The following is a 19015-nucleotide window of genomic DNA, read 5'->3' on the forward strand; positions in this document are numbered from 1 at the left end:
AACCAACGGAATTATAGGTATGCTAGTGGCGCTGCAAAGCACTAGGCTGCGAACTAGACGTGTATTAAATTACTTCATACAGGGAAAAGTACAGAGTAGGTAGGAGAAACATCACAAGGAACAAAGGGGAGGATGGTCGAGTAAATCTACATACTGTACATGGTAAAACTAAACTTCGAATACAGAAGTTGTATGCTGTTTTTGCTTGTTTTATCAGGCTGGCATCTTTATCCCCTCCTGCTTCTCGGGCTCGTATATTCTTGGAATTAAACCTTCGGCCATTTCTATAGCCCCATCCATGTTGTCTTTATTAAACAAGAAGAGGCCTTGGATCGCAGCCGTGCTGGTATTTAGTTTCGACGTCTTCGATTTCCCCGCTGTATCCGCAACAAGCCCAATTTCTTCAAGTCTTTGCAGGAAGCGTTGCTTTCCTGCCCGATTTTGATCGATATCCCCATAGAACCGGTCCCACATTTCACCAGCTTGATGCCTCGTAGCTTCGCCAATTCTGACAGTCATATCAACTCTCCCCGGCCTTATCAGGGCTTCATCCAACCGGTCGATATGATTCGTCGTCAAGAAACCTATTCTCTCTTCCCCGGCTGCCACCCCGTCCAATGCATTCAGCAATCCAGAAAAGGTAACCGACATACCGCTGAAGCCCTCTCCATCCACTTGTCGGCGGTTACTGAAGGCCGCGTCCGCATCTTCGAGAAGAAGAATGGTCCTCGGGGGGAGTTTCGTAAGAAGATGTGCCAATTTATCGTCCGTCATGCCTCTCTCGCTCAGGTTGATGATCGCCACCCCGAAATCCAACTCCCCAGCCAGTGCCTGCACAAAGGAGCTTTTACCAGTACCAGGAGGCCCATAGAGCAAGTATCCCCTCCTGTATGGAATTCCTCGGTCCACATACCACTCCTGTCTCTGCAAAAAGTCTTTCACATCTGTGACTATTCGTTCCTTGATCCCTTGATCCAATATCACTGACTGCAATGGCCGTTTCTTTCGCGGGTCGCCGAATGGCGTCCATTCCGAGCCTCGAGCTGTCCACATGATTGTCTTGCCCTCTTGCGCAGACATCTCTAGTTCATGCGCCTCTTTGAATATGTCCTCAAAGATGCCCTGATGCGCATATAGAGTAGTGAGGGTGACCGTCTCAAATGGTTCGCCCGTATTCATGTTGGCAGAGGATTGTTTTTCTCGGTGGATAGAAATGTATGCATTCTTGTGCCGTACGATATGCCTGCCATATCCTGGCTGCGCCAAAAACTTCGTTTGACCTGGTCGATTTTGAGAGATTCGAGATGTGGTCTGCATAGACAAGTTGTGGATTCTAGTGAGCTTGGAGGCGATGAAACCCGTGGGGCGTTGGCGGAGAGTCAACCATGTCAAGATCCATGGGTATGAGGGGTCTTGTTTGCTGATCTCCAGGTTGACGAGGAGGCGCCGTTTGATGAGGCCGGCTGCTTGGATGGTCCATCGTCGTCCGAGAGTTGCTGCTGCTCCCAGGCCAGCGAGGCCAATGCCTCCAGCGAATACGGGGTTGTCGAAGAGGGCATCGAAGGAGAATGGGGATGTTGTCGGAGGTGGTGTAGATGTAGAGGCAGGTGTAGGAGCAGATGTATGAACAGATGTAGTTTGTGGTTGGATGGCTGACATTGTTCTTGCTTGCATCTTTTTCGAGGTCCAATACTTTTACCGTCGCGACTTCGCTAAATTGCCGGACGCGACAACTCGTTCTCTCTCTGTATGTTTCTCCCTTTACAACAGGACAACTCTATTCTTCCAACGCGACTTCAAGTGAAGCATTTTGGTGAAATCAATGGATCTATCTAAGATCAGTTAATTCTCGTATTAGCATCTAAAGCTTTATTTACATTTCCTGTTGCATTATGCTATCCTTTGCCATCCTGTTAGGAACTGTTCCTCTTTTAATTGGTGTTCCTATGCCTTCCTTTCCTTTGAAAGATAGCACGAGAAAACATTTATACTGTACTCCTCTCATTAGGGACATAATACGGTACCAGCATGCTTTTAATGTCGGCTTTACGAGTAGTTTGCCCAGACTTCTTCTGCGAGAGACGAGAACTGGGGCGAGGGAAGTCCCATAGGCCCTAAGTTTACTTATTACAAACCTAGCTTTTCTTAGTGAAGCACTCGTGTATAGCTCACGCCTCACCATCAGAGGGCAGGGTTCACCTACTGCCGGCAGAATTGAACGCGGCCTGCTGGTCCACCTTGAATCAGATGTCAGCCTCCATCCTGGTGGTTAACTTATCAGAAATAACCCCTAATGGGGCGGGCTCCCGTACGCACGCTGCTTTATTTTCACGTGGGCGCTGCTAACGTGATTGGAATGGTAGCCTTCCTCTTGCAGGTCTCGTATTTCGTATTTTACTCCCAAGCCGTTGACTCATACGGAGAGGGTACAAGCTCTCGAGCAAGCCAGCTGTCTCTTGACATCAAATTTATTCCACCCTTCTCGTATAATAGTTTCGCTCGTAGGGTCTAAATAGCATATCTACCTACTACGAAAAGAACCATCTCGTTCCCGAACCTCTTTCGATTTCCTCGTCCATATCTAATTTTAAAAAGATGAGCCCCGAAAAGAAAGTAGCACCATATGGGACTTGGACGAGTCCCATTACCTCCGATATAACGTCAGGAGGGGTACTCAGCTTCAATCAGCTTCACGTTAATGTGGGTGTCTAATCTTTCTAATTCTTCTGCGGAGAGGGGGTTCAAGGAAATATATTGTGACTAATAATCATCAAGCCAAAGACCGGCCAAATCTACCTCATCGAGGGCCGTCCTGAAGAAAAAGGACGATGTGCAATTGTTGAGGTGACAATCACCGGTGAGAGCATTGATATTCTACCTAAGAACTATAATGCCCGGTCCAAAGTTCATGAGTACGGAGGTGGAGCGGCAACATTAGGTCCAGACGGAAAGTTTGTGTTCACCGACGCATATACGGATGGGGTCTTTCTTCTCTCTCCGGCCAGAGAAGTTGAAGAGATCATCACAGGCGACCCAAATACGCGATTTGCAGATTTTAATGTCTCGCCTGCAGAGCCACATTGGATTATTGCAGTGCAAGAGTCCCATAGCCAAGATGGTGATATGCTGAATACCATCGTGGCGATTAACACACTGACAAGAGCCTCAAAAATTTTGGTTTCAGGAGCGGACTTCTACTCGCATCCTAGGTTCAGTCCTGATGGAAAACGAATTTGTTGGATGCAATGGATGAACCCTGATATGCCATGGACGGGGAGTCAAGTTTATGTGGCGCATTGGAGCAATGGAAAAGTGGATAATCAGAAATATGTTGCAGGAAAAGCGAAGAAGGAGTCAGTTTGCCAGCCGAGGTGGCACATCGATGGCACGTTATTGTTTGAAAATGAACCCACTGGGTTCTGGCAGCTGTATCTTTATGATATAAGTACGGAGAAAATTGAGTATATTCAACTCAAGGGGTACGAGAACGCGGATATTGGTGCGAGAGAGATTAAACTTGGGAAGTATGTGTCCATTCTCCTAGGTAGGATACATGCTAACGCCACTGCTTTAGCTCCACTTATATCCCATTAAGTAAAGACAAGTTGGTCATTGCTTATATCAGGAATGGTGCGAATGGAGTTCTCCTCTATGATGTTCCAACGAAAGAGATAGTTGAGCTTCCCCTCAGTTTCGTTGAGATCGCATTCTGTGGTCTGAGGCGGATGTCCGATACCCATTTTGCAGTAATTGGTGCAACAACAAAATCAGCTAGAGCGCTTTACCTGGTTGATATCACTAAACCCGGAGAGAAGCTGCTTTTGAAGCACTCTACACATATTGATCTTCCTGCTTCGATATTTTCAGAGCCTCAACAGATCAACTTCCCTCGCACACAGGGCACTGGTAGACTCTCGTCTTCTCATGCTGTATTTATCCCTCCCAACAACCCCAATTATGAGCCCTCACCAGGAACAAAACCGCCACTCATAGTATCTATTCATGGTGGACCTACCAGTCATGTCCCTCCGAGTCTGACTCTTGAATCACAGTACTTTACTTCCAGAGGATACGCGTACTGTTATGTCAACTATGCTGGTTCGACGGGTTATGGTCGTGCTTACCGCGATCAACTTGAATACAGCTGGGGTATCAAAGATGTGGAAGACACCGTTTCGTGCATTGAGTACCTCGGAGTACAAGGCCTTATTGACCGGAACAAAGTAGGGATCAGAGGGATTAGCGCTGGTGGGTACACCGTTTTGCAAGGGTTGATAAGCTACCCCGATGTCTTTACAGCAGGATGCAGTTTGTATGGGGTGGCGGATTTGAAGCTTCTCGCCAAGGATACACACAAGTTCGAAGGGCATTACCTGTTTGCTCTTCTGTTTCCTGAGGATACCACTGAAGACAACAAGGAGAAGATCTATTATGATAGGAGTCCAATTTTCCATGCTGATAAGATCACCAAACCATTAACCCTGCTGCAAGGTACTGCCGACAAGGTTGTTCCTATGAGCCAGGCATTGGAGATGGAGAAGGCTATGAAGAAGAACGGCGTTGATGTCAAGTTGATTGTTTTTGAGGGAGAAGGACATGGCTGGAAAATGAAGGAGAATATGAAACGATCGATTGAAGAAGAGGAGAACATGTGGAAGAAGAATCTGCTTTAACTCCAGACATAATAGCAGAATTCGATTGTCAGTCTAGAATTAGAAGAGTCTTGGTGTGATTTCCAAACACTAATTGGTAGGCGACATAATTATGCGAACAAAGCGCAATACAATCTTCCAAGATACTCACATACTAAGATTGCAATTAATAAGTCAAGTAAATCGTAGAAATAGATTAAGTATTCCGACTTGAAGTAATTGACAAATTCACATTGCAAGATTACAGTAGTTGAATGTTGGAGAGAATTCCGTCCCCGGATTATTATAATTTAGTGGTGGAGTGGGGCCCTAAAGCAGTCGACTGCATGCATCTCCTGATTTTGTGTCTGGCCTTGGTTTTCCTCTTTCCTCCCTCTTCTCTTCTCTCTCTACACTAAGGTGATCCAAATCCACCACCACACACTCCTCCACCCCCCCCTCGACAAATGCATATCGAAACAAACAACGATACTCCCTCCTTTTCCGTCCAAAGCCAGATGCGCACCGCGAAGAAACTACAGAAACTGCACCGAAACTATCGATCTCAGATCCGGGCTGATGCTGAGCGACGTCGTGTCGCGCCGTAAGGAAAGAATACGAGTTGCAGCAGTACTATCAGAGCCAGTGTCAGTGTTGTATCCGCCAGAATGACGACCCTCAAGAACCCAACGCCTGCCAGGAATATTGCACGCGGGTTTCACACGCCAGTGACTTCGGGGGATGAAGATTCGGACCATGGACCACACACTCCTTCTCAGAAGCACCGCAAGAACCTAATGATTAACGACGTCGTCAGTGCAAATAGCAGCCCTATGCTACGGTGCAGCTCCGCGCAGGGAGTGGGAGTTGGGGGCATCAGCAGGCTGAAGCTACAGCTGGACACGCTCAACCTGGAGCACGATTCGCGGACAAGTTCGTTGGCGCGCAGCAAATACCAGTCACAGCCGCAGAGCAGCACAGGCACCACTTCCGAAGGCGGCCTCAGCGACGACGAGGCCTCTGATATCACGACTTATGAGGTTGGGTTCGAGAACGACTTCGTCAGCGAGAGCGTGCGTGAGAAGGCCATATTTGGAGCTGTCGAGGGAGGTTTGGTGCAGGATACCCTCGCCCGGAAGATGCAAGCTGAGGATTTCGAGCCCTTGCGATGTCTAGGCAAGGGGACGTTTGGCACAGTCTTGTTGGTTAAGCAGCAGGCGACAGGACGACTCTACGCGCAGAAGCAGTTCAAGAAGGCCTCTTTGACCGTGCACAAACGACTTGTCGAGCAAACCAAGACTGAACGATCCATCCTCGAGAGCGTGAACCGCCATCCATTCGTCGTCAAACTCTTCTACGCGTTCCAAGACCACGAGAAGCTATACTTAATCCTGGAGTACGCGCAAGGAGGGGAACTCTTCACGCATTTGGCATCAGAGAAAATGTTCACCGAGGAAGTCGCGTCTTTCTACATGGCCGAAATGGTTCTCGCTCTTGAGCACCTGCATCGCGATCTCGGTGTCATATACCGCGACCTCAAGCCCGAGAACTGTCTCCTGGACGACCAAGGACATTTGCTGCTTACTGATTTCGGATTATCAAAGGTAGCCGTGGACGAGAACGATGCGTGCACCAGCATGCTGGGAACAGTGGAGTACATGGCACCAGAGGTGATCCTTGGCCAGAAATACGGCATGGCTGTTGACTGGTGGTCTTTCGGCGCCATGGGTTTCGACCTCTTGACCGGAGCACCACCATTCCCGGGGGGGAACCATGCGAAGATTCAGGACAACATTGTGAAGATGAAGCTCAAGCTACCATATTACATGAGCGCTGATGCGAAGGATCTTCTTACCCGCCTCTTGCGCAAAGAGCCAAACAAGAGACTCGGTAACAATATGCCAAAAGATATGCAGTTGATCAAAAAGCACCGCTTCTTCCGACGCATCGACTGGAAAAAACTTGCCAAGAGGGAGCTAGAACCACCTATTCAACCCCTCATTACAGATCCAGAGCTCGCGGAGAACTTTTCAGATGATTTTACTGGGTTGGCGTTGAGTCCTGTGCTGACTAGCTCCAAGGCTCCTTGGAGTGCAGAAGTAAACGAGAACCCATTTGGAGGGTTTAGTTATGTCGGGAGCGAGAGTTTATTGAACGGCCATGGGTTTATCGGGATGGAGACGAGTGTAGGTGTATAAAACAGTTTGGACAAGGGACTCGGGGTCATTTAAAAAGCTCAAGGGCGTTAATTATCGTGGGCTAAAGATAAACGGAGTATTAGTACATTAGCAAGGGCTAGGCGGCGTTGATACTGGAATTCAGGAGAGGTATAAAAGTTCAGTTGGCGCGCATAGCTGTTGGTTTCGAGGCATCGTTGGATTTGCTCTTGAACTGCATGTAGATGATTACGTTCTTTTAGACAGAAGCAATTGTTATAGACTGCCATTTCTTCTAGGCTTTAATACTTTGCCACGCCGAATGACCCAACTCCTGTTACATAGCTCGTTGTTAAAAGTGTCCCGATTTTGCTTGCACAATAAGTGGGGCAATATAGTTGACAAACGCTTTATTTCACGAGAATCATTCAAGTGGGCTAAAATGGTGCCAGGTAATACTTAAATAGGGTATATTCTTCTAACAGGTGAGTTGCCTCGTTTATATATATATGCAAAGGTACAAGTACAATACGCAACAGGAGACTTTCCAGGCCAAATCGGCATCTCGAACCATCCCCAAAATGCCATGACATGGTACTGTACAACGAACCAAAATGTATATCCAGAAGTCCCAGTATCATCAAGATTCCCAGGGTAGTGTTCTTTTGTGAGACGAGCGCGACTGCGTGAATTAGTATGTGGGGTTCTTGTTGACTGTAACAAGACACGAGGAGAAAGGATAATATCTTACCACGGCTACTTTGGTCTCGCGCGCTTCCCTAGCCATAGCGTTAGTCTTGTGGCTGCTTGTATTGCAGTGCTGTACGACATGAACAAAGGCACTATTGGCATTGACCTCATTTAGGATCGTGTAAGAGAAGTTGTCGCAGTCTTTGCATACAATGGTATATGCTTCAGACTCCGCTTTAAGGTCGAACTTATATTTAGGATACATCCTTCGCAGTTTCGTCAGAGTGGTGTCGATCTTCTGTCTTGATACAAGGTGCTGGTGGTACGACCCTGAAAATGTGGTCCAGGCGCTGTCATATGCTGATTCCTTATTCGCTGTATCCAAAGTCGACTCTGCGCGTTTACGCTTTAAGGAAGCGGATTCGGCTTTGGCAGGTGTAGGAATGAAGTTCGTCCTCGATATGTTCTGGTCCAGAGGACGGAGTGGCTAGATGTGTTAGCCATTGTCTTCTAAGTATTGACGAACGGATTGCTTACTCGGGCCACTGTCTGCTGCATTCGATCCTCCGCTCGTCTCTGTGGTTCCTTGTCTCGTCAGATTTGCTTAGAGGATCATATATGATCACAACTTACTGATAACACAGCTCTTCTCTTATGGTCAGAGGTTTTTAGATGCTCTTCTGCGACAGATCGTGCTAGTATTATAGAGTTTCCCCTCATAGTATAGATCCAAGTTGGAAAAATCATGCAAAAGATTTGATGCTCCAAAAGATCCATAGTGGTCCTGGCTCCGGACCTATTAGTGGTCTTGGATCCGAACTTAGCATTAGGATTCCGAAGCTTCAACGAGGTCAACGTCGTGCTCAATGCCTCTTCTGATCTTATCCTCGTTTCGAAATTAGATGTGTGGTGAAAAGACCTCAAGTGGGCGTCAATTGACAGGTTCAGGTTGGAAAGAGCAGCTGCGTCGCCCACGAGATTTGTGTGAAAAGGACAATCCTGTCATTTCACCATTGGGTGATCGCCGTTCATTTCTATCTTTAAGGCCAAGTCTGTGTTGCGAGAACGCAAAGGCTGTAGCATATCTTCCACCTCTTTCACAGTCGGTGGTTCTGACTCTGCATCCTAATAACATCAGTACGTTTCAATAAGTAAGGATGTAATAATCACTCACGGACATCAACCAGTCTTCGTCTATGTCACTAGGAAGTATGTTTGTCTCCCAATACTCCTCCATTTTCTTTGTCATGTCCCACACAAAGGGTCTCACCTCGTGGGATAAGACATGCCCGGTATCCACTATAGTCCAGAAGACCAACAAATCTCCATAGTCTCGGTTAGCCAGTTCGCGCAGCTGGGTGTTATCTGACACTTTTCGGTCTCCGCAGATCAAAATTGCCCTCGAGTCCGTTCTTTTGGCGTGAGCGTTTGAGATTTGACCGATTGTATTTTTCTGCGGGCAGGTTGCATTAGGTAGGGAGTGATATCGAAAGGGAGGAGACCGGAACATACACCTCGAGCTTTCAGCCATAAGAAGTCTTTCCATTGGCAGTGCGTGGCGTCTTATGCGGCAGGATGGCAATATAGAAATCGTGGGGTTTATTGGGGAATATGGGTAGGTTCTTCGACGCCGTTTTATACAAAATCCTATTATCTGATTAGCAGGGTAACCATTAGGCCAATAGAGGGAGAAAAGCCATGGTGGTTGTCAGTTGTCATAACCCCAATCATCCATCAAATGGACAACAAAGAGAGCCATAATGCAAGCTTTGATCGTCGCCCAATTGAAGTCCTCTCCTATGTTTTTGGTGGGATGATAATCAGTCAACGCAGTACTAACCTCTGCCAGTCCTCCAGCCTGTGCAAACTCCTCTGTGGGTATTCCGAGCTTCTTGTATCACACATAGAAATATAAATATCTGAGCTGATCAACTTGGAGTCCGAGATTATCTTCCAACCCCGCGTTATTGATAAATCCACCCCTTGATATTCGCCCCTTGACTGGCGAACTCACGTGCTCCGTCAACTCGTCATGACTTTTGTCTTCTCCTTCATATTGATTCCTTTTTACTTGATATCGACACGCTATCAAAAATCATGGGCGGCGGTACAATGGTAAACCTCCCACTCGTCCTCTTACCAACGCAATAGCTGATCTTTCCAGGCGTCAGCAGCGAGGAACCATTCGGGCACCGTAGACATCCTCATCCTGGGCGCTGGCTGGACTTCAACCTTCCTGATTCCCCTGTTAGATCAGCAGAAGATTTCATATGCAGCGACTACAACTACTGGTCGAGATGGAACGTACAAGTTCAGGTTTGACATTGTTGAACACGAAGACAACCCCGAACAATATGCTGCTCTTCCAGACGCGAAGACGATCCTCGTCACTTTTCCGTTGAAGGGAAAAGGCCAGAGCACGCATCTTATCACATCTTACATCCAAAACCATGGTTCCCAGAAGAGTGACCCCAACTTCATTCAATTGGGTAGCACTGGAATTTTCTCCATCGAAAACCAGGATACTTGGGTCACGAGACACTCAAAGTACGACAAATCCAATCCCCGAGCCATTGCTGAGGATGAACTTCTTTCGCGCGGTGGCTGTGTACTGAATCTCTCCGGGCTATGGGGAGGAGCCAGGCAGCCGAAGAACTGGATCGATCGCGTGGCATCGACCAAAGAACAGCTGAAGGGGAAGAATTCATTGCACATGATACATGGAGAGGATGTGGCTAGGGGGATTATCGCGGTTCATCAAGAGTTCAGTGCAGCCCAAAGTGAACGATTCGTAAATTACGGTTATCCCTATACTCCCCGAATACGTACTGACAAACACAGATACTAACTGATCTCATTGTCTACGACTGGTGGACTGTGATCCTTGGATTCTCAGGGGAATTGGATGCCGAAAACGCAAACTCCGAGAGGGAAAAATCTCAGATCAAGTGGATAGGAGAGTTGATGGAGGAGCAAAATATCAGGGCCTTGCCAAGATCAATGGAGCAGTTGGGGAGATGTTATGATTGCCGGGAGTTCTGGACTACATTCGGTATCATGCCTGTGAGATCAAGAATCTAGCATCGGAAGGGTTCTCGAACCTTAGCCTGTAAGTAGGAATCAGGTCCTCTATTCCACAAGAGAAACTATAGGTAGCATCGAGCATTGCTTTGATTTTGTCAGCTTGTTTTCGAAGCTCTTTCAACCACTGGCCATGACGAATCGAGATCCATGTTATTTATGGCCCTTACTTTGTCAGATTTTCCCAAATCACTTTATAAGCAGTTTCTATTTGGAAAATAATCAGCTTTCCAATCAAATCCGAAGTCAGTAGCTCGCCTCATGGAAGCTACTGTCTGGTAGTATTGGCTGGTCGTCGAACGCTACATCTTTTAGGCATGTGTGCAATCTCAGTCTGCTACTACGACATGCTCGATATGCTCAGTCATTCCGAAAGCAACCAAAAAAGATATATTCCCCGAAGTAAGAATCTTTTTAGACGCCTTCTATACACATCACTAACACTAACATTCGCATCACTAAATGCGAAAAATGGTCTATTCAACACCCTTTGAGCCGTATAAACAACCCCCTGGTATATCTCCTCTCCTCTTCAATCCTTTTATGGGTCTCAATGTCAATGCTCCAAAAAAAACGGCCTGAATTTATGGAAATGTACTTGATGCCGATGCGACAAAGTTGGAGAATGTTTAGAGCAACTTTGACCACCGCTTATTCAATCGTCCACTGCCATCTTTCTCTGTCGTGATCATGGATAGTATCCTCTAGTTTCACCGACAACCTCATCTGTCTGGAATCAATGCCACCATTTTTCTGCTGCGGGTGCCATCCACGTGTTTCTTTTGGGTCTTGAGGTGTGTATGGCTTGAGATACACCATGTTCTGTTTCTCTATGTAGCTCTTTCATCAATGATTAAGGAGGCTGCATAGTAAAAACAGTTTCTATGACGATTAGGTATTTTGGGGATTATGCGGCGGTGAAGGAGCACATCAAAAGATGCATGTCTTAAGATTTCATGTGTAGATCACGGCGAGATGCATTATATATGCCAATAATGGATTTTGAGGTAAGTGGAGTAGATGATTATACCGTACTCTATCTCAACTTCAAGTGTTTAAATTTCCTGCTTACTTCGCTTATACCTCTAATGCCAAGGTGCTTATTTTTCCAAGTCTAATACTCCCCACTATTCTCGTATTTACTCCATATTTCCTTGCTCGAATTCAACTGAAGACAGTGCGTTTGATCTACGCTAGGTACTGCCGAGTGTTAGGGTTAAAAATAGCGATTATCTTGTCCCTATTCATCGACTGCACTTCAGCTGCCTGGACTAATTAAATGCCTTAGTGTATAAGCGAAATAAATCCTCGTATAAAAGAATCTTCTGTGTTGAGATTCCACGGTATTATAAACAGCTCGGCTTCATTGTTTTGGTTACGACAGGATGTCTCAAATCTCTTTATTATAGGAAAGAGCGTTTAACCTCTACTTTCCATTCTGCGTATATAATTCCTTGCCTTTTGACGTCATATACTACTTCTTTTCCGCCACAGTCTTATTCTCTCTTAAACCTAGAACCTTTACACTCTTTGTAATTTCGTTTCGGATTCATAATGCTCTTCGCTAAGAACTGTCTGTTGGCCACTTCCGCCTTGGCCGCCGCTGTGACTGCGGACTGGACAACGGACACTTACGATGCGATAATCGTTGGATCTGGACCAGCTGGAATTATCGGTAGGATCTCCTGATGTCATATATAAATGTAGCCTAATGAGAATGTAGTCGCAACCAGAATGGCCGAAGCTGGCCTGCAAACGTTATTGCTTGAGGCAGGCGGGCCTTCATACGGAATAACCGGCGGTGACTTGGACGCGCGAAGACCTGTACGGTATTGAACCCCTTTTCTCAACCTCGTCTAATGAATATTTAGTCATGGCTCAGCGGCACGAATCTCTCCCGAGTTGATGTTCCCGGCCTTTACAAATCAATCTACACTACCAATGATGGGTTGACCTGCAGCTTGAACAGCTACGGAGGATGCACCATAGGTGGAAGCTCTGCGATCAATGCTGGTCTGTTCTTCAAGCCGCCGACGAGTGATTGGGATCTTTATTTTCCTGAAGGGTGGCACTCTGCAGATGTGGAGACTGCCAACCAACGATTGACCGCGCAACAGCCTTCCACTGATAACACTTCGCGCGACCAAGTAAGATACCTCCAAACTGGCTACGATGCCGCTAGAAAATGGATTGTGGATGGTCTTGGCTTCACGGACGTGGATCTCAACGCTCAAGCAGACGAGAAGACGGAAGTGTTTGGACATCCAGTCTTCGACTACGCCGATGGCCAGCGTGGTGGACCGGTAGTCTCCTATCTCCAGTCAGCTCTGGAAAAGCCAAACTTCCAGATCCAAACTAACGTCACAGTCTTGCGGGTAGAAAGAAATCTCACTCAAGCAACTGGAGTATATGCCAATATTACCGGAGTGGAAAAAGTCATCTCTCTTAATCCCAATGGGCGCATCATTCTCAGCAGTGGTGCGATCCAAAGTCCCAAACTACTAATGATGTCTGGTATTGGAGATCCAGCAGTCTTATCCAAGATTCAAGCAGCTGGGAAAATGAGCACAGCTCTTCAATCAAGTGACTGGATCAATTCAACAAGCATTGGAGCCGGGCTTTTCGATAACCCAAACACCTTTATCGAACTTGAGGGTCCGGCCATCCAATCGTACGTTTACTCTTACGATTCTCCCATCGACGAAGATGCACAAGCCTACGTCCAAAACCGTAACGGCCCCTACACATTCGCATCCGAGACGGCTGTATTCTTCGACACTTTCACGCGTGACGATGGCAGCAATGTGACCTTCCAAGGTACGATTGACTCATCTGGATACCAAGACTACATGTCCAACACCACCATTACGCTGAATATCTACGGGACGGCGGGTTTGAAGTCCAAGGGCAACGTAGTGCTAAACGAGCAAGCGGATTTCGCGCCCGGTGCCGACGGAAATGTCTACTACTCGGACGCAACAGACGCCGAGAACATTGCGGGTTTCATCTACAAGATCTTCCAAAAGCTCCCTGACTCCGGGCTCACATCCCTCAACATCCCGCAGGACGCTACCAAAGAAGATATCCAAACGTACATCACGACCTATTCGGCATACGCACTCGGTAGCGTCAACCACTGGTCCAGCAGTTGCAGGATCGGAGAGTGTGTAGATGCACAGACGAGAGTGATTGGGATGGATAATTTGCACGTGGTTGATGGCAGTATTGTGGCTCCGCTTTCCGTTAATCCGCAGTATGGGATTATGGTTGCGGCCGAGAAGGGCAGTGAGTTGATTTTGGCGCTTTATGGGAAGAGTCTTGATGGGACGAATTTGTGAAAAAGTAATACCCTAGGAGAAGACAGTTTAACCATCCTGCCTTTCATTATACAAATGGAATACATACCTGACATACCACTCGACTTCATTACCTATATACAGGTATACTTACAATATCTGTGTCAAATCCCAACGTCAGATTGATTCTATTTCCTACTTAGTGGAATCCCCCTTGCAGGCGAGGAATGAATGTACTCGTGCTCATTATTAGAAAGAAAGATCATCCAGCTAGATGCTCCAGATGCATAGTATCAATATATAATCTCATAATATCTGATGGCCCTCATCTGATTCATGATCGCAGTGTCTAGGGCCGGGCCTTGCGGGTAATAGTCCGTGTGGCGGCTCGGGTTCGTGAAGTGGCCGTGAAAAGCTCGAAAGACACGTGACTAACGTCATTTGCCGTTTTCACTGGCGCCGACACGAGAAGTTCGTATCGCGACTTGATATGTTGTTCATGATCATGCTACGTACCCAATATACATACCACCACCACTATGCACATTCGTTTTTATTCTTTTCTGTTGCAACAACATAGCAATGAACCGCTGCGACCAGACTGCACCCTTCACCTTCCGTAGTGAGCTGACCCACCGGCGTGAGCAATCAATCATCTTTTGTCTGCACCGGATAAACCGGTCACAACCGTCCGAACATCTGTCTGTACCATGGATCGTCCCAACGACGAGAACTCCCCGCCAAAGAAATTAGCCCATACCACCAAAAGTGAGGGTCCTTCAGACCCAACCAGCAACCCATTGAAATTGAAATCGCGGCGTGAATTAACTATCAACACATCGCCAGAATCCGAGTCGACTTCCGGGGCTTATCGTACGCCGGGAGATAACTTGGCCATTAACCTCCCACAAATTGGGGATTCAATATCAATTGATACGCTACATGCTGCGCCCTTGTCGCAGCACCGGAAGATTCAGAATCATGAATCGACGGACGAGATAGCAGATCGGGGTTCCGACGCCTCTCGGGAGAGTGACGCCGAGGATCAGGCGATTGTTGAAGATGATCCAAAGAATCCCATTTCTCAAACCCACCGGTTCAGAGCTTTGAATTTGCCTCTTAAATGGAGCAATGCGGGAATTCAACGGAAGACCAGTTTTTGGTACCAGAAGTATATCATTCAAGGGATCCTTCGACGGAAGGAAACGCAACCCACCAAGGACGGACGCCGCATCGAGCTTGACGTTTCGAGGCACGGCCCATTAATTGATGAAAGAACGGGACAGCCATATATCGACAATAGTATCCGTTCGAGCCGTTATACTATTTGGAACTTCCTTCCCTCCCAAATCTGGTTTCAATTCTCCAAGGCTGCCAACTTCTTCTTTCTTGTTATTGGCATTCTTCAACTGGTGCCTGGGCTTAGTACGACCGGATCATTTACCACTATTCTCCCTCTGCTATTCTTTCTATTTTTCATCATAATTAGAGAAGGATATGATGACGTTCGCCGCTATCAACTCGACAAAGTGGACAATGGGCAAGCAGCACGTGTTTTAAACGGATCTTCGTCTAGGATTTCAATTCTACCTATCCGAATACTCAACCCCGGTATAGATTACTGGAATCGATTAAGACAAAAGGCACTCATTCAGGTCGGAAAGGGTGCGTCCGAAACAACCTCTATTGAGCTTAGCAGTGAGGAATATGTTGATGATGTCAACTCTGGGGACTCGCTTGGTCCTGGCCAAGCTTCATGGTCCACTATACAATGGAAGGATCTCAAAGTAGGGGATGTTGTCGATTTGAAGCGTAACGACCCGATACCGGCCGACATTGTCCTCCTTTACACGGACGGTCGAGATAACATTGCATACATCGAGACTATGTCACTGGATGGCGAGACTAATCTCAAAATCAGAAGGCCACCGAACCTCCTTTCCTGCGAAACTTTGGCGGCTATTTCTCAATGCCGTGCAACTTTCGTAGTAGAAGACCCCAATGCTGATCTTTACCAATTCCACGGCAAAGTCACGGTCAATGGACAGACGTCCCCAGTCACGCAGGATAACATTGTGTATCGCGGGAGCACTTTGAGGAACACCAATAGAGCTTTTGGAATGGTCCTCAATACGGGTGAAGAATGCAAGATCCGCATGAATGCTAACAAGAACCCGAAGCCAAAAGCACCCGCAGTCCAAGCTATAACTAATCAGGTGGTGATTCTTCTCGTCGTATTTGTGGTCTTGCTGGCGACGGGCTGTACTGCAGGGTACGAGATATGGACAAAAATATTTGAGAGGAAAGCGTGGTACTTGAAGCACGCACATCTTGGTCCTGCAGAGATTTTCATCGCATTCGCCATCGAATTCAATAATCTCATCCCTCTAGCCCTTTATGTCAGTCTGGAGCTGGTCAAACTTGCTCAATTCTTACTCCTGCACGACGTCGAGATGTATGATGAAGCTTCAGACACGCCAATGGTATCTAATACACAAAACATTTACGAGAACCTCGGGCAGGTCAGCTATCTATTTTCCGATAAGACCGGGACTTTGACGGAGAATGTTATGCGGTTCCGGAAGATCAGCGTCGCGGGGATGGCTCTGGTGCATGACTTTGAATCGGAAGTGTCGAAGAAAGAGAAAGACTTGCAATTGCCCAAAAGATCTAGTTTCCATGACCCCACAACGCCAACGATTGTGGAGCACGAAGCATTAGATAACCCTCGGGTGTCTAGAGATGGATTTCCATTCCCTGTTGGCAGAAAATCTTTGACTGTCCCAAGATTGGAGCGGTCTATGTCGCGACGTAGCCTGAATCGGGATACGTCCTCCAAAGAGCTTTTGAGAAGCCTTTGGAAGCACCCTGATGCTAAGCTCTCAGAGAAGGTACGATTTTTCTTGCTATCTCTCGCACTTTGCCATACCTGCTTTCCAGAAGATCGGAAGGATGGAAAGACTGGATTTCAGGCTGCTTCTCCTGATGAACTCGCTTTGGTCGAGGCAGCTGTGGAACTGGGCTATATTGTTACTGACAGGACGACACGTTTGATCACGTTATCAATCGACTTGTTTGATTCAAAATCTCCAGCGCAAGAAGTCTATGAAGTTCTCGACATAATAGAGTTTAGCAGCAAAAGAAAACGTATGTCCATTATCGTCAAATTTCCCGATGGAAGAATATGTTTATTCTGCAAGGGCGCAGACTCTGTTATTCAGCCAAGGCTTCGACTCTCTGCCCTAGCACTACAAAAGGCATCCGAGGTCAGACAGCGACAGGACCAACGCAAAAGTTTTGAGGTTGAAGAAGCGATCATGCGGAAGAGTCACGATGAACAGTCTCGGAAGAGTCTCCAGAGGTCAAGCTTTCAGCTGGATAGACCTAGTATGGAGATGAGAAGAATAATATCCGGGCGGAACAGCGTAACAATTGATCAATACCCTCCAAGCCCACAATCCTTATTCCAGCGAAACGATTACGAAGGGCAAAGCCCGAGGAAGTCCTCACAACTCGACAGGCGATTTCTTTCCTTGCCTCTTTCGGAGCCCAGCACCCCACGCATTGTGACCGATCAGTCGATGGATGACGCATCCATTTTCGAACGTTGCCTCGAGCAAATTGACGAATTTGCATCTGAGGGACTACGAACCCTTATGTTCGGGTACCGATTCATCGCGCAGGATGAATACCAAGGCTGGTCAAAACTATACCACGACGCTACAACCAGTCTTGTCAACCGACAGGAAATGATTGAATCCGCTGCCGAGATAATCGAGAAGGAGCTTGATCTCGCTGGTGCTACGGGCATCGAAGATAAACTCCAAGACGGCGTTCCCGAAACCATCGAGAAGTTACAGCGAGCAAATATCAAAATCTGGATGCTTACCGGCGATAAACGCGAGACTGCTATTAACATTGCACACTCTGCCAAACTCTGCAAAAGCTATTCCCGTGTTCTCATTCTCGACCACAAGCAGGGGTCCCTCAAAACGCAGATCGATTCGGCGCTTTTTACCATCATGGAAGGCAGGATCGCTCATTCTGTTGTTGTAATTGACGGTCAAACGTTAATGGGAGTTGAGAATGACGATGTGTTAAGTGCACATTTCTACAACCTCCTGCTTCGTGCTGACTCGACAATTTGCTGCCGCGCGTCCCCGGCACAGAAAGCCAGCATGGTCAAAAACATTCGGCATAAGGTGCCTGGTTCCATCACTCTGGCCATTGGCGATGGCGGGAACGACATAGCGATGATCCAAGAAGCCGATGTTGGCGTGGGAATCAGCGGGAAAGAAGGTCTACAAGCCGCCAGAGTAGCCGACTACTCTATCGCCCAGTTCAGGTTTCTCCAACGCCTGCTTCTTGTCCACGGTCATTGGAATTACAATCGTATTGCCCAATACGCACTTGCTACGTTTTGGAAAGAAATGCTATTCTACTGCATTCAGCTCCTATACCAAAGATGGAACGGATACACCGGGACATCGCTTTACGAAAATTGGTCGCTCACCGTGTGGAATACCCTTTTTACTTCATTATGTGTTATGATTCCCGGCATCTTCGAACAGGATCTCTCGGCTACAACTCTCCTTGCAGTCCCAGAGATCTACAGCTACGGCCAGAACTGCAAGGGCTTCAACCTCAAAAAATGCGGGTTATGGATGCTCAAAGCGGCCGTGGAAGCTGTTGTCGTTTATTTCATGATCTATTGCTTATACGGCCGGATCATCTTCACCACAGACCAAGGACTGTTCGCTATCGGCGACTTGGCGTTCACAGTCTGCGTCATCTATATCAATGTAAAACTATTGTTCGTCTCCCCCCACCAACCCTCACCTTCACAAATCACAATTAAGATTAGATTATATTCCTAACTCTCTCTAACTCACACACAGGGTTCTAGACACCTACTACAAAACCTGGATCCCCATCCTCAGTGTAACCATCACCCTCTTAGGCTGGGGCATCTGGAACGTCTTCCTTTCCCTCGCATACGCCAACAACCCCGGCTCCTACGCCGTGTACAGCGCCTTTGTGCATCATTTCGGCTCGAACCTCGCTTGGTGGGCTACGCTGTTCGTAGTACTCGGTGTGTTGTTTGTGTGCGACGTTTTGGTCTCGACGCTGAAGAAACGCTTTTGGCCCAATGTGGTGGATG

General features: G+C 47.2%; 6 protein-coding genes across 6 annotated transcripts; 5 read left to right on the forward strand and 1 right to left on the reverse strand.

The window, feature by feature from the left end:
- Positions 1-213: 213 nt before the first annotated feature.
- Positions 214-1659, reverse strand: BCS1 (Mitochondrial chaperone; the record flags this gene model as incomplete). Its single annotated transcript, XM_031153952.1, has 1 exon — positions 214-1659. One exon carries the CDS (start codon positions 1657-1659, stop codon positions 214-216), a length of 1446 nt encoding a protein of 481 aa, XP_031001550.1.
- A 936-nt stretch (positions 1660-2595) lies between these two features.
- dapb3 (Dipeptidyl aminopeptidase) lies at positions 2596-4673 on the forward strand (the record flags this gene model as incomplete). Its single annotated transcript, XM_031153953.1, has 3 exons — positions 2596-2700; positions 2776-3524; positions 3575-4673. 3 exons carry the CDS (start codon positions 2596-2598, stop codon positions 4671-4673), a joined length of 1953 nt encoding a protein of 650 aa, XP_031001549.1.
- A 626-nt stretch (positions 4674-5299) lies between these two features.
- On the forward strand, positions 5300-6829 carry psk1 (Serine/threonine-protein kinase; the record flags this gene model as incomplete). The annotated part of the gene is made up of 1 exon (XM_031153954.1): positions 5300-6829. One exon carries the CDS (start codon positions 5300-5302, stop codon positions 6827-6829), a length of 1530 nt encoding a protein of 509 aa, XP_031001545.1.
- Positions 6830-9574: 2745 nt separating this feature from the next.
- On the forward strand, positions 9575-10558 carry LHYA1_G009051 (uncharacterized protein; the record flags this gene model as incomplete). Its single annotated transcript, XM_031153955.1, has 3 exons — positions 9575-9592; positions 9642-10268; positions 10319-10558. The coding sequence occupies 3 exons, from the start codon at positions 9575-9577 to the stop codon at positions 10556-10558; spliced, it is 885 nt and encodes a 294-aa protein (XP_031001546.1).
- A 1554-nt stretch (positions 10559-12112) lies between these two features.
- CDH-1_2 (Cellobiose dehydrogenase) lies at positions 12113-13896 on the forward strand (the record flags this gene model as incomplete). The annotated part of the gene is made up of 3 exons (XM_031153956.1): positions 12113-12233; positions 12282-12382; positions 12430-13896. 3 exons carry the CDS (start codon positions 12113-12115, stop codon positions 13894-13896), a joined length of 1689 nt encoding a protein of 562 aa, XP_031001547.1.
- Positions 13897-14564: 668 nt separating this feature from the next.
- On the forward strand, positions 14565-18945 carry DNF3 (putative phospholipid-transporting ATPase; the record flags this gene model as incomplete). Its single annotated transcript, XM_031153957.1, has 2 exons — positions 14565-18667; positions 18753-18945. Coding segments are annotated over 2 exons (4296 nt in total), but the record flags the coding sequence as incomplete, so codon positions are not given.
- Positions 18946-19015: the final 70 nt, after the last annotated feature.

The sequence above is a fragment of the Lachnellula hyalina genome, assembly GCF_007821495.1.
Source record: "Lachnellula hyalina strain CBS 185.66 chromosome Unknown contig00232, whole genome shotgun sequence".
Taxonomy (NCBI): domain Eukaryota; kingdom Fungi; phylum Ascomycota; class Leotiomycetes; order Helotiales; family Lachnaceae; genus Lachnellula; species Lachnellula hyalina.